This window comes from Scomber scombrus, chromosome 13 (assembly GCF_963691925.1).
Source record: "Scomber scombrus chromosome 13, fScoSco1.1, whole genome shotgun sequence".
In the NCBI taxonomy this organism is placed as follows: domain Eukaryota; kingdom Metazoa; phylum Chordata; class Actinopteri; order Scombriformes; family Scombridae; genus Scomber; species Scomber scombrus.
In genome coordinates, this window is record NC_084982.1 from 7,647,648 (window position 1) to 7,661,250 (window position 13,603).

At 42.6% G+C, this 13,603-nt stretch overlaps 1 protein-coding gene across 2 annotated transcripts in view; it reads right to left on the bottom strand.

Moving 5' to 3' along the window:
- The window catches only part of dgkh (diacylglycerol kinase, eta), a 49,735-nt gene that overhangs the window by 22,511 nt on the left and 13,621 nt on the right, over positions 1-13,603 (bottom strand). For both annotated transcript variants that reach the window (XM_062431408.1, XM_062431407.1), the window contains 3 exons: positions 12,524-12,604; positions 4,649-4,753; positions 2,457-2,589 (listed from right to left, as the gene is read on the bottom strand). In XM_062431408.1, the coding sequence (XP_062287392.1) occupies positions 2,457-2,589; positions 4,649-4,753; positions 12,524-12,604 (319 nt within the window). The remainder of the gene's footprint in view (positions 1-2,456; positions 2,590-4,648; positions 4,754-12,523; positions 12,605-13,603) is intronic.

The window sequence follows — 13,603 nt, forward strand, 5'->3', positions numbered from 1 at the left end:
TTGTTCTTGTTGTTAGAAATGAGCTCCATCATTAGTGAGCTTTAGTGGTGCAAGCTGTTTCCCCTCCTGTCTTTGTGTTCAGCTACAATGTCTGTCTATCCCTGACAAATAGCTTAAGTAGCAATGAGTATCTCTTAAAAAATTTAAAAAAAATAAAAAGACAAGAAAAGGCTCCTTCTGAACTTTTAAAACTTTAATATATACTGTATGTTGTCAAGGTAGAGGCGCACTCTGCATGTATGAGCGCACTCTGCATGCATGAGATGCTACCAACTGTGACACCGGGAGAAGCAGTTAAACATTTGACTCTAATGTACTTGATGTAGGTTGCTCTGAATAAGAAGCACGAGTAAAATGTAATTACACTGTAACATGAATATTACCCAATGAAGATGTATAGGCAGAGAGAGATTGCTCTCGCCTTTTTCTCCATTAGGGATAAAGCACTTAGGAGACTCATGAATAATGTCTGTACTCTGGGGAACTTTGCTCCCAGCCACCCCACCCTTGCTCACACACACACACACACACACACACACACACACACACACACACACACACACACACACACACACACACACACACACACACACACACACACACACACACACACACACACACACACACACACACACACACACACACACATCTTGTCATTAAGCAGTCTACAGATATACAAACACAGTCAAAGTCATATCCGGGAGCAACAATCGATGTTTCAATCTAGTCTACCGCTAAATGCTGTTAGAGAGCATTAGTAGAACATTATGAGAATACAGAGGACATGATACCGCTGCCTGTTAATGGCCAGACCAAACCCTGAGCATTCACAACGCAGACTGGAGCACAACATTGTGTGTATGTGTTGGTGAAATAGAGACAGAAAGGCAGAGGATTTTGTCTATGTGTGTGTGCGTGTGTGTGTTTGTAGCTAGGTAGCACAAATCAATCCCCACCGACTGTCCTGCGCAGGAAATCGAAGGGAAATTTAAGCCGCGCTGATTGCTGTGAAACTGTTTGGCTGCCTGCTCTCTACGTTTAATAGAGACACTCTCCTCCTCTCGTCTATTTTTTTCTTCTCTCCCTCTTTCCACCATTATCACCTACTGTTCCTCTGATTCTCATGGGTGATCCTCTTCTTTTCACTGTCTCTCAGTTTGCCTGCAGTCACCTGTCAGCTCTTATGAGATTGTACCGAACAACTTGCGTGCTCGGTGTGGATCTATAACTTAATCCTAGCCTTATATATTAACAGTGAACAAAATGTATCTTTGTTGAAAGGAAAATGCAAGTGAACGGCTATGAATCCAATACAAAGCTCCATTAACTACCTTGTGTCCATTGTGAACTCTGACTCTCGTGTTTTGATGAAGCTCTGAGATCTTAATTGCATTTCCTATTGGTTAAAATTATGTGTGCGTGTATGTGTGTGTGTGTGTGTGTGTAGATGGAAATGAACTGATTTAGATCAGAAGAGTTAGATGTTGCTCTAATGAGTTGGTCTTTTCTCTCTCTCTCTCTGCATCTCTCTATGGTTCTTTCTTTTGCTTTCTGATCTGGATATGAGAGGGCTTCATTGTAGTGGATAATGAGCACTGAGTGGAGAGGCTGTTACTGCCCCACACACACACACACACACACACAGCCCCGAACAGACATACACACACAGCTAAACAGGCACACACGTATCTTCACGTGTGGGTTAAAATGCGCGCATACATACGATTGAGATACGCCCAACACTCATAAATTAAAACACGATAAGAATGTGCATGTGGTAGCTGTGTGAATATTCGCTGTGCGTCTCTGACACTTTACACCATATAAAAGAAAGCAAAAAATAGTGTGAAACCTCCCATGGCCCATTCCCCTTAACACCTTTCTTCCCTGCTCCTTCACAGATAAGGTGAGGAGATGTGGCGTCATTCACAAGAACTTTCTTTTTTTTTCATGATGGTGATTGGAGAGATGTTCTGATAACTCAAGTCAATGCTTATCTAACACTATATGACATAAACACATGTGGATACGGGTGGAATATATACACACACACACACATACACACACATGTGGCAGTTCACCACAATATATTTTCACTCCTTCTACTTCCTGTTTTGGCATCCCACTCTACAACACAGACAACACACACTCCAGCATATCCAATGAACATAGTTTTCTCATTTCAATGACTCACAGGTGCTTATGCAACATAGTACCTCATCAAGGGAGCTATATATGTCAATTAACAGGGTTGCAGTTCCAAATGATTTGTTGCTACAGTATATCAGACACTTAAACTGAGAGTAGGAAGTCCATCTGCATTACCAGTAATGAGATGTAGAAATGAGCAAGAGCTGCTTCCAAAGGCCACAGATTAAAGGGTGTTATGTAAGAAAACAGTGCATGCGTATACTGACAGTAAGCGTATGTCGTGCTCGTATCTTTGTTACACTTACCTTCACAAGAGAGGCCGTGAGACGTGACCCCAGACAAGCTATCTTTACAGACGTTGCAAAAGGTGGGCCGTGCATGGGAGCAGGCGTACCAGTTGTGCATCCCTGAGAAATGTTCCACATTAAACTGTGCCGTCTGGCAAAGGAGAGGTTAAAAAAGGTTGGCAGCACTGGGATGACAGTCACAGAAAGGCAAGCACAGTGCACTACATCATCATAATCATAACAAAATATATACAGTGTCGAATCTGCAGTAGGTTTATATTACAAATGACTCTAATTACTGCGTGTTGTTTTTTCTAAACTCTTTACTCGGTTTAACGTCATGAAAGATTAATAAAAAAACAACAGAAAAATGCACCATGTGTCTACTTGTTTCCAGCAACAGACATAAATCAACACATTCATAGTCCATTCATTCCTAATAATAATAATTTGCCTTCCCCTCAGGACTTTCTGCTTTATAAGAGCCTCACAGTTCATACACTGAACATTTGCACATTTCCAATCAATGTCTTGTACGTTATATTTTTCAACTCTACAGCTCTCTTCACCAATAACGTCTTTTTTTTTTTACTTGTTCTGTATTGTAAAATTGCATTGCTGTATTTAGACCACCTGTCTTTTGTGGTAGCCGTATTTTTCTCACTTTGTACAGATGCTTGTTTTTTCTCTTACTTTCTATTTTTCGATCGTTATGCACCACTACACCAACACAAATTTCCCGTATGTGAAAAAACGTATTTGGCAATGAGTCTGATTCCCGTGAGGACGCTGTCTCGGAAACTGCCTTACACAGCGGGGCTCCGAAGGAAAAACCCTCCGCTGGCTCCACTAGTCATTAATGACTCTTCTGCTCCACGACTTTACAAAAGTGACACCTGGTCAGGAAAATTGGATGCTTTTGTGCACACAAGTGTACACAAGTGTACGGGGAGCCACTGTGGAGCGCGGAGCTAATGCAAGTAGTGCACTGTACAAGTGTGGGCGTTGCGTCTGCAGTAGTTGGCGCAGCCCTGGATGCAGCTCGTGTTTCATAAGTAGAATTGTAACAGGTGCTTATAAACTGGGACACTAAAAATTCTTCCTGTGATACATAACAGAACATGGTAATTAAATGCGGTTGTGCTGACATCTTGGCAGGGGTGTGTGTGTGTGCGCATTCACGTGTACATATGTGTGTACCCTGTGGTGAGTGAGCTCTGGGGGTGCTGCTGCATTGCAGTGCAGTAAGGGGGTGAGGGATGGGGTCTTATATAAGATTTCCCTCCCAAATCAAAGCTATTAACATGCAGTACTGCCTTCCTCCTGCGCTCCCCTTCTCCCTGCGCTCGCCACAACCTGTCACTGTCAACACATAGCCCAGATTCAGACTCCTGCTGCATCTTTCACTGACAGTGGAATATCGTAAACATTTACAGGTCTGTTCTTGTGAAAAAATGTCACAGTTGCACATCGCTATAAATGTTTTCTAGATCCCAAAAGGATTGTTTTTGGAGAACAAAGGCAAGAACTAATATGGTGTTGTGTTATCTGACTGGACAGCTGACACAATCGCCCTCTGTTATTATTAACTCGTGATTCATTAGAGTCACCAAAATCAAACTAAATCAAACATGCTTTATGACAGTCAGCATGAGTGTGAGTATACATGTACACAAGACATTGTTGTGTGTCTTCTTGACTGTGTCACTGTATCTCTGACTCTAGAGTGCACCTGTTATTGTATATGTGCATCCACGGTGGTGGTGCTCTGGAGCTCTGGAGCGGAACATGAGTGTATGGCTTCTATTACTGTATCACATCATGCCACAAAACATGCTAATCTAATTCCCACAACACTTTACACGCCCATCTGGTCTCACCACAAGTCTAGATAACACTGCTAGTGAAACCTTTCGTAATCATACTACACTATCTTTGTCTAGAAACATCCTCTTGTAGGACTATTCAGGGAAAAAAAAGCTACATTTGTGTTTTCAAAAGAGTATACGCCTAATCATAGAGCTATTGTTCCTGCGGCACTATCTCTTATCACTCCCCATCTGTCTCTGCTTACGCTCACCACACACGCATATAAACACACACACACACACACACACACACACACACACACACACACACACGCACTCACACACACACAAACAAACTTGCATGGATCTGTCTATCTGTTGATTTGCAAAAGGGACTCTTACCTCGTAATGCTCTCTGGACTGGACGGACTTCAGCGAACTGATCCAGTCCTCCATCTCTTTCCTGTTCTCGGCACAGAGGATGAGCCTACGGAACGGAGTGATCACCTGGAGGGAGAGTGGAGGGATATGAGCACCGGTGAGAGAGTGAGACAGATACTCTAGCTAGACAAAAAAAAGAGAGAAAGATGAAGGTTTCCTGTGCTTTCCTCCTCAGGCTGCGGTGCCACTGAGAAGAGAGAGCAATCGGCTCTGTCTTTAAGGAAGAGAAAGGATGAGAAGCCCCCTCCCTCTCTCTCTCTCTCTCTCATTAACTCTCGCTCACTCATCCCTTAACACCTTCTTGAGTTGGTCTTTTCCTTCACTCCATTTTTTCCCCCCTGTTCTCTGAACCCTCTCTTTCTCTCGCTCTTAGCTCTTCATGCTGCTTTGAGGCAGATATGTGCTGACAGGCGAAGCGCCTCAGTAAAGGCTAAGAGCTTCTCTCCCCCTCTGTTGTCCTCCCTCTGTGTGTGTGTGTGTGTGTGTGTGTGTGTGTATGTGTGTTTAAAGGACAGTCTCCCTGTAGATAACCCTACAGACATACAGCACCCTTTCAACACCCCATCACTTATTCATGCTCCCTCATCTCTTCTTTCTCTCCAACTCTTTCTAACTCACCGTGTCCTTATGTTATCTCTCTTCACCTTAGAAACAGAACCGAATAAACACACACACACACACACACACACACACACACACACACACACACACACACACACACACACACACACACACACACACACACACACACACACACAGACACACACAGGAAGAGAACATATGGAGGAAATATTAGCTAAATAGTGTAATGTCATCAAATCAACCAAAAAAGGGCCTCCGAGAGCTATAAACCAAATCATTTCACAGGATTTTTGACTAAATTATTGCTGTAAACAGTAATCAAACAGGTCTTTGTAATATGTATTTAATTGGCTGCTTTTATCATATCATGCTTGACTGGACTGAGATATTAAAAGCATACATAAAAATGCACATTCACGAGGAAGTCAAAGGGGACACAAACGAACACTGACAAAAATGTGTGAAAAGTAAAAGGCGGCTACTGCTGGTATTTGGTTTGGTGCTGTGGTGATGAACAGAGAGCTTCTTTAAAGTCTCTTGTATTTTTGCTGTGATGTTGTTTACAGCTGTTACTGAAGTATTCTCTTAATATCAACTATTTGTGAGTGCAAGTCGTCTCATTGCTCACAGTTTATGTCTGGTGTCGCTGTTTGTGACCGCCTCAGACTTGCACCTGCTTTCCCAGATGTTACATTTCAACTGAATTTTTCCCTCAGTCATCAATGATAAATCAGAAGCTGTGGCTACTTGTTTAAAACTGTATTTCCTCTTACCTTATTTTGCATCTCTAAATAGGAACATCATAAAATACAAACTGCCACAGACCAAAGACACATATTTTACAGCTATTCCGATACTGTAAATACAGGCAAAAGCTATTTGACCTATCAGCACCTCATGACGGGACAGTAGAGCGGTATATATCTCCTTTTATATACAGGGTTTTACAGAATCAGCATTCATTTTTGTGAATGAAAATGTGAAAGCCTTGAACTGTAATTAACTTCCCATTATATGGTCTGTTTCATTGTGTGCTGCACACCATATGTTGTATTCTTTATTTATTTATTTCATTCTATTCTTGAATTACACTCATTTAGGCAATAACCTGCCCAGTTTACACATCCTGTAGACTAAACACACATTCACCAGTCACAGAAAGGTGGAGTGAAACAGTGAAAGAAACTGTATTCTCTTTCCCCTGAATGATTTTGTGATGATGTAAGTCAGTTTTTCAGAGGGCTATTCCGCTCTCCTACACCCCCCCCTCCCCCTTTCTGTTCAGCGCAGAGGCCTGTTTAGACCAGCAGCACCTGAGGCTTTTACAAGGTGTGGAAAACAGCAGGTGCAGAACAAACACCAACATTACTGTGCATGTGTGTGTGTGTGTGTGCTGGGGTGTTCAAGCTATATCTGCAGCCACACGGCTTTCTGCATAAAGCCTTCTGTATTAAGCTAACCATCTAGTATTGAGGCACATGTTCCCAACAAACAAAGCTGTGGTAGAACGTGACATATGTTTGCATTATTGAACAGATACATAATTACCTCCAACATTAAATGCTATACCAGTGGAGCCAGCTTTATGGAAAAGACCTCTTCTGATATATTGCACTTGAATATAATAAGAATAATACACACAAGTATATAATGCAGTATAGGCTACATAGTTATACTGTTTGCCTGACTCCTGGCCTCTCACCTCTTGTCGTCATTAACACTGCACTCCTACATGCAGCCATTAAGAGACAAGAAGCGGCAGGATGTCAGTAATTTTCGATGGGAGTCTGCTGCACGACAAGGCACCAGTGTTCGAGGTGTGAAGATGCAAAGCAGCATCAGGCGGAGAGTTGTGAACACTGGGCATCGACTTAGATGAAACAATAGTCTACCAAAGTGAACTAATAACACAGCAGATGACAATCAAGTCAACCAATCAGTGCAAACCAGGGTGCAATCATGTATCCGATTCATCTTTTATTTTTCATAAATAATTAAATATACGACAACATACTTACAGTGCCTTTTAATATTTCAAAAGCTAGAAATGATACAGAAAACGTGCCTTTTTAACACGAGAGTCTGGTTACATGCTATCTCCCTTCAAAGGGGGACGGTTTTAATTGTTTTTTTTACATTTTATAGAGTCAATGATTAATTGAAAAAATTGTCTGTTTGGTGTAGAGCATCTTGCCATGTTAACATCTGGTCAGGGACAATGGATGAAAAGTTGCCATCTAGCATAACTCTCATTTACAGTTCTCTCTTTCTGCTAATCAGGGGTAAAGAAAAGATTTAAAAAAATAAAGAAATAAAGAAAAAACAGTTCCTTGATCAGTCACTCTGATAATCAATCCATCCCAAGACTTCTCATCAATATGAGCTTACTCCTGAGTCTTAAAAACATGTCAAGTCATGTCCCTGTGAGCTCTGCGTGTGTATGACCAGTGTGTGTGGGAGTGTTTTTTTGTGTGTGATATTTGTCCTTTCCCTGCCCTCGCTTGATATTAAAGCTAATCACATCAGCATTCTTCCTCCTTTATTATATAAGTGGAGACAACGACTCCCAAATTAGTGAGGGTGTGTGTGTGAGAGAGTTTATTCAGCTGCTTGTGTGTTGAGTGTTTGCAGTTCATATTTAACTCTCCAACCAATCAGCTGTTACTGTAACACTCTTTCACCATGTAAACCGAGACTGAATCTTTGGTCTTTCTCTCTTCTCTTGTTTACTCTCTCTTCAGATTATTGTATGTTTTTTCTCCACCGTAAATCACAATAGAAGCTTCCATTAGGAACAGTGGAAAGGATTAGTGTGTTTGTGTGTGTGTGTGTGTGTGTGTGTGTGTGTGTGTGTGTGTGTGTGTGTGTGTGTGTGTGTGTGTGTGTGTGTGTATGTGTGTATGTATGCACGTGCGCAAACTGATCCCTTTGGACATAGATCATCCTGTCTTTCTGCTTGTGTTCTGTGTCTTTGAACAGGGTAGTAATAAATTGGTTGCCAGGGGAAACAGGAACAGCCGTTTCCAAAAATGGCTCTAGGCATCCCTCAAGAATGGAAAACCTCCCTCGACGACTGACCTTCAGATCTGTATATATCATACGAGTGTGTGAAACATGACAACAAGATACTCAGCAGCACCTACATCTGAAATTTACCAGAGCATGTGGTCGTAAGTCTCATTAGTTGAGATTTTTTCGGAGAGAGGAAAATAGCAACGATGAACTGATAATGAGGGACACCCGTCACTGTTGTCATACACGCACACACAGACGCACATGCAAAGGCGCATGATAGAAATACAGTCTCCTCTGGGACCTGCAGCACAATAGCAGAGGAGGTGGAACAGAACAGTCACAGCTGCTCACTCCCTATATTACACACACACACACACACACACACACACACACACACACACACACACACACAGACACACACACACAAACACGCACAGTAATTGTCTGCATTACGACTTATTAACCACACGACAAATCGGAGCGCTGATGTGCACGATTCGAAAGCTGAGCGGAATTTCCTTGAGATTCATTTCATGGGTTTACAGTGGGCAGTAATAACCGAGCCAATCTAATAATGCGTGAGTGAGTCAGTGAGAGAGGCGGCGCGTCCCTGCTGAATGTGTAATGAGTTCTGGGTTTGGTGGGGTGGGCTGCGCTCTCCCTCACGTGGACCTCAAGGTGCTACCGCTCCGCGCTACAGCAACACTGCCTCATCCTATATTCACGCAGGCTCCTTTTCCTATGCACGAGCAAAACACTGGCTTAAACAACAACAACAACAACAACAACAACAACAACAACAACAACAACGACGATGTGAGCGACGAATGGATCACATACAAGTACGCCTACATGTACATACACACACACATAATACTCCCCTCCCCATATATAACTAATTCAAACCACTCTTTATACATTACATCTGTTGCATTTCTTTTTTCTATGTAAAAGTGTGTATTTTTATTGCCCCTATTAAATAAAGAAATATGATGCCACAGATGCCTTTTAGTTAAGTGACAAGGACCCATTTTGTATAATAGTTACTGCTGAAGCCTTTATAGTAAGCATATGTCTGTCTACTCTGCACAATACACTAGAGAAAAGCAGAAAGAATGAGATGATGAAAGCCTAATTAAAGTCTAGTGCCATTAACATATTCCCTATGATGCTGGTAGGTCCCATTCTTTCCAAAGGACTCCAAGGGGGTCCTTTGTGTCCGCTCTGAGAAAGCACATGCACATGTGTTAACCACCACGCAGGGCAGACATCTGCAGAGAGCCCAGCACAACTGAGCATGTATCGCTATGCATCTCTCAGTCCTGGCATGAGTCAACTGCTCGTTCAAACCACACTCGTCACATCACTCAAAGTAGCACCAACCTGCATAGAGGACGCCAGCAGCATCACTCATCCTCAGAGGGGCGACCGACCGACAGACAGACACACAGACAGACACAGCGGGACAGACAAAGCCAGACGGAGACTGCTGAATACTCTGCACAGTCGGAGCAAAACTCTGCAATGCCTCCACTGCAGTGGTCTTTCTCTCTCCCTCCTTCTCCCTCTATTTTGCCTCCCCCCCTGCCACCCCCTTCCTTCCTTCCCTCTCGCTCATGATCGCATAACCTGTCTGATGAAGCCTGGTCTCACCCTGTCAGTGTGCGTGACTGCGTCTGGGTCGATGCACAGTCAAAAGATTTGCATGTGTGTGTGTAGCTGCTGCAGGTGAGCTACCACTCAGCAGGTCGCGTTACCTTTGGTTTTATGTTTCACTGCTCCTTCCAGCTAGGTCCCATCTGTCTTGTCTTCATTTCCCCTCCACTCTCCTTCTTTTCATCTGCGTCCGTCTTTCCTCTCCCGACTCTCAGTGCTCGCTCTTGCCTCGCTCTCGCTCTACCTCTCTCCTTCTCTCTCCCCCCCCCCTGGGAGTATGTGTGCAAGTGCAGTCAGCGATGGTGTGACATCACTCCAGGATTTCCTCTTGTGCGCTACCTTGCTGTGTTTTTTCCCTTTGCCATTTTCTACTGTTCTGCAGTCATTCCCCCATCAATCATTCATGTAATGTGCTGTATTCCTGTTACGCTCTTCTTTCATCTCCATCTGGGTGTACATTTCTCAACTGTTTGTCTGTATTTCTCTCCTTGTGCTCATCCTATCCCTCACTTCCTCCTCTCTTTCCTCATTCATCATCTCCTCTCCTTCACCTCCCTCTCCCCGTGTCTGTGACATGCTGATGCTCATAAGGACATGTTGAGCATGGACAAATAACTTGACTTGTTTATGAACTCTGCATCTCACACACACACAAACACATACAGTCATGACTGTACACACATGCGACAGGCACATTTAATCTTATTTATGAATCTGGCTGACGTTAAGCCATCCTAAGCAGCCAGCGAAGCATTTCAAGGCGTTGCTAAAAATAGCTGTGTGCTCTCCTCTGGGCACTGTTCTCCTGCCTAACTCCTCCTCCCCCTTGTTTCTTATTATAGCAACACCCAGGGAGAGGAGAGACATTTATAGAAAGGACAGGGCACTACTGGCTCTTGCACTGTCTGATTGCATCCTTGTTGCTCATAATCGTTGTGTGCCTCCACCTCCCACGCACGCTCATCCAATTCAGCTGCTCATTCTTCTTCCAAAACGAGCATCCATTCATAGTAACATCGCTCATTCTCTCATGGTAGATGTGCTCTGAGCAGCTTATGACATAACATACAGAGCAACACTGGGTAATGTATCAAATTATCATCTAAATATAACCAGCACTGGTATTTTTAGGTGTACTATACGCTAGGTGAATCATTTTCCTAAAAAGGGCAAATGCTGCTTTCCTGTAAACCCTGATGGATCTCCAGCTGCATGCATAATGGCTGTAAGTGTTGTCCACTGTGACTGAGTGCAGATTAGAAAACACAAGTACCTGCTGTCAATACGCAATTAATAGGACTCCATGGAATAGCTTTGGCATTTTAAAAAACGTGCTCAAACCAGCATCCCTGGGATATCATTCAGTGCTAAAAATAGAACACACTGTCAATCAGAGGGCTGCAGAGACACTGAATCAACTCAAGATGTACTATTCTGATCTCCACAGGGGGCAGAAAAATGTAAGTATCACAAAAAAAGGAGGGACACTCATATTTTGATGACGTTCGTCCAAGCTACATTACGCAAGTTCTGGAAACCAATTTAGTGCTAACATGAGACCAAGCAGCAACTACCATGGCTTGAGGCTGAAGCCAATGCGGAAGTACCTTAAAAAGGGCAATGCTCTAGAAAACCCCTGGCTTCAATCTACTTCTCTCGAGAAATACTAAGTCAATAACTTTTTCAACAAGTTGTTTTGATCTCTATTGCTAAATTCAGGCCTTCTAATAAGTGTGCTGGTTGTTTTATAGCAACTTTGATGTGGGGGGTGATTGACAGTTCGCTCACCTGCTGCTCTCCCCGGCTATGGGACTTGCACTGAGTCGGATTACTGTTACAATTTTTGGTGAGTTAAATGTTACTTGAGTAAGACACCTGAACTTTTACCACAATTTGGCTAAAGTAGGTAACGCTAGGCCCTGGCTCCAAACAGAAAAGATGGCACCGGCCGTAAGCAGCAACTCTGATGGCACACCTTGCTATGTCTATCTTTGTATGAGGAAGGCAAGAAGTGCGTTTTTGATTAATACCCAAGACCTCCCTCTCCTGACTTGGGCCTTCTCTGATTGGCTAGATAAGAGAGACTCACTTCAAAAATTGAGATGGACATATCCTGTATTGCTGCCAGGCTGTACAATGAGCCTGTGTTACAGAGGCCTTTAATAACACCTCTCTGCATTAAGATATGTTTTTGAGCACATTTTATATTTCAAAAATGTACATACTGTAGCTTTAAATCAACTGTTCATTCTTAGACATATAAAGTTGAGTACAGTGACTTCAGTAAATCAAGATGGCATCTATTGGTTTTCAAACACCAGACTAGTCATCCAACCTAAAACTGACCAAAACATACAATAATGAAAGAAATGAATTGTCATTTTCATGATGATCAGTTACCATAAAAGGACACTATCACTATGGCAATATGGGGGATCTACACTGCACACATAATGCTACTCACCAATGACACGCTCTGACACTCAAGTCTCATTGCTTAACAAGTGCCTCTGCACGTGACCCCCCCCTCCAGCCCCCCACCCAGTGTTTGTGTGTGAGTGTTAAGATGGCAATTGCACTCACTGTGAAGCTGTTGTTGACATTCTTTGTGCTGGACTCTGCAACGCTGGCATCTGATAGGTCCACCTCATCAAAGATAAGGGACTGCAGAAAAGAGGAAGTGAGGAGGGGGCGAAAGACAAGAGGAAAGTCCACATAAAGGTGGATAGAAAGACAGAGACACAAAAGAGAACAAGAGAATGAGTCTTTGGATAATATTTGCAATGTAGGGTTGTACTTAGCTTATTGCAATTTCTTTACTAAAGTATGAAGAGAACGGTGACTGGCCACAGCAAAGCAGACCTAGAACGTGCAGATGAAAGCTCTCAGTATTAAATGGAAGCTAGGGCAAGAGTCATGAAAAGACAGACATGAAAGGGAAGTAGTTAAACCCTGTCTAAACAAAAAAATAACATTCTTCATATTTAAAAAAACATAACCCACACTATTGTTTTGCAGTTACATCTATTTTTGGATAATGCAACACTTCCAAAATACTTCTCAAGGCTGGAAAATGGCACTAAATGAGTATCATCTATATCCTATAATTTGCAGTAAATGATACAATGTAAGAGGAAGCTTGAGGAATTGCAGGGTTTGGAAAAAAATAAAGGAAACAACAGATGTGCTTTCAGCGTTTGCCGAGGTTCTGACCCACGCATGTCATGGAGGGCATTACATTATGAATAAACAGATCTAAATTTGGTGGACCACTTAGAGGTTTATTTTTGATGAGGAGGAGGAAATATTGTCATCCTGAAAGAGTGTCATTATTAACCTCTTCAAACCAATTACTTTCCACTAATAAGATTTTTTCCCCCATTTTTTTCACCCTTCTGTCCTGTTTTGTCTACCATCCCTGTCTTATGTCATTACTCCCAGCTCACACTATGAGTCAAAATTTGACATTTATTAATTAGCTGCGTCTACTTAGTCACTTGACAGCAGTGATATCTTTAAAAAGTGCACTTTTATTGGCTGGGACTAAATATTTGATGTCCATTACAATGGATGTGTCTGAAGGGGTTAAGAAAGTGCAGAGGAGAAACTGATTGCTCAGAAACATTGAGATCAAGAACAATGAGTCCAATTTATCCGGTCCTC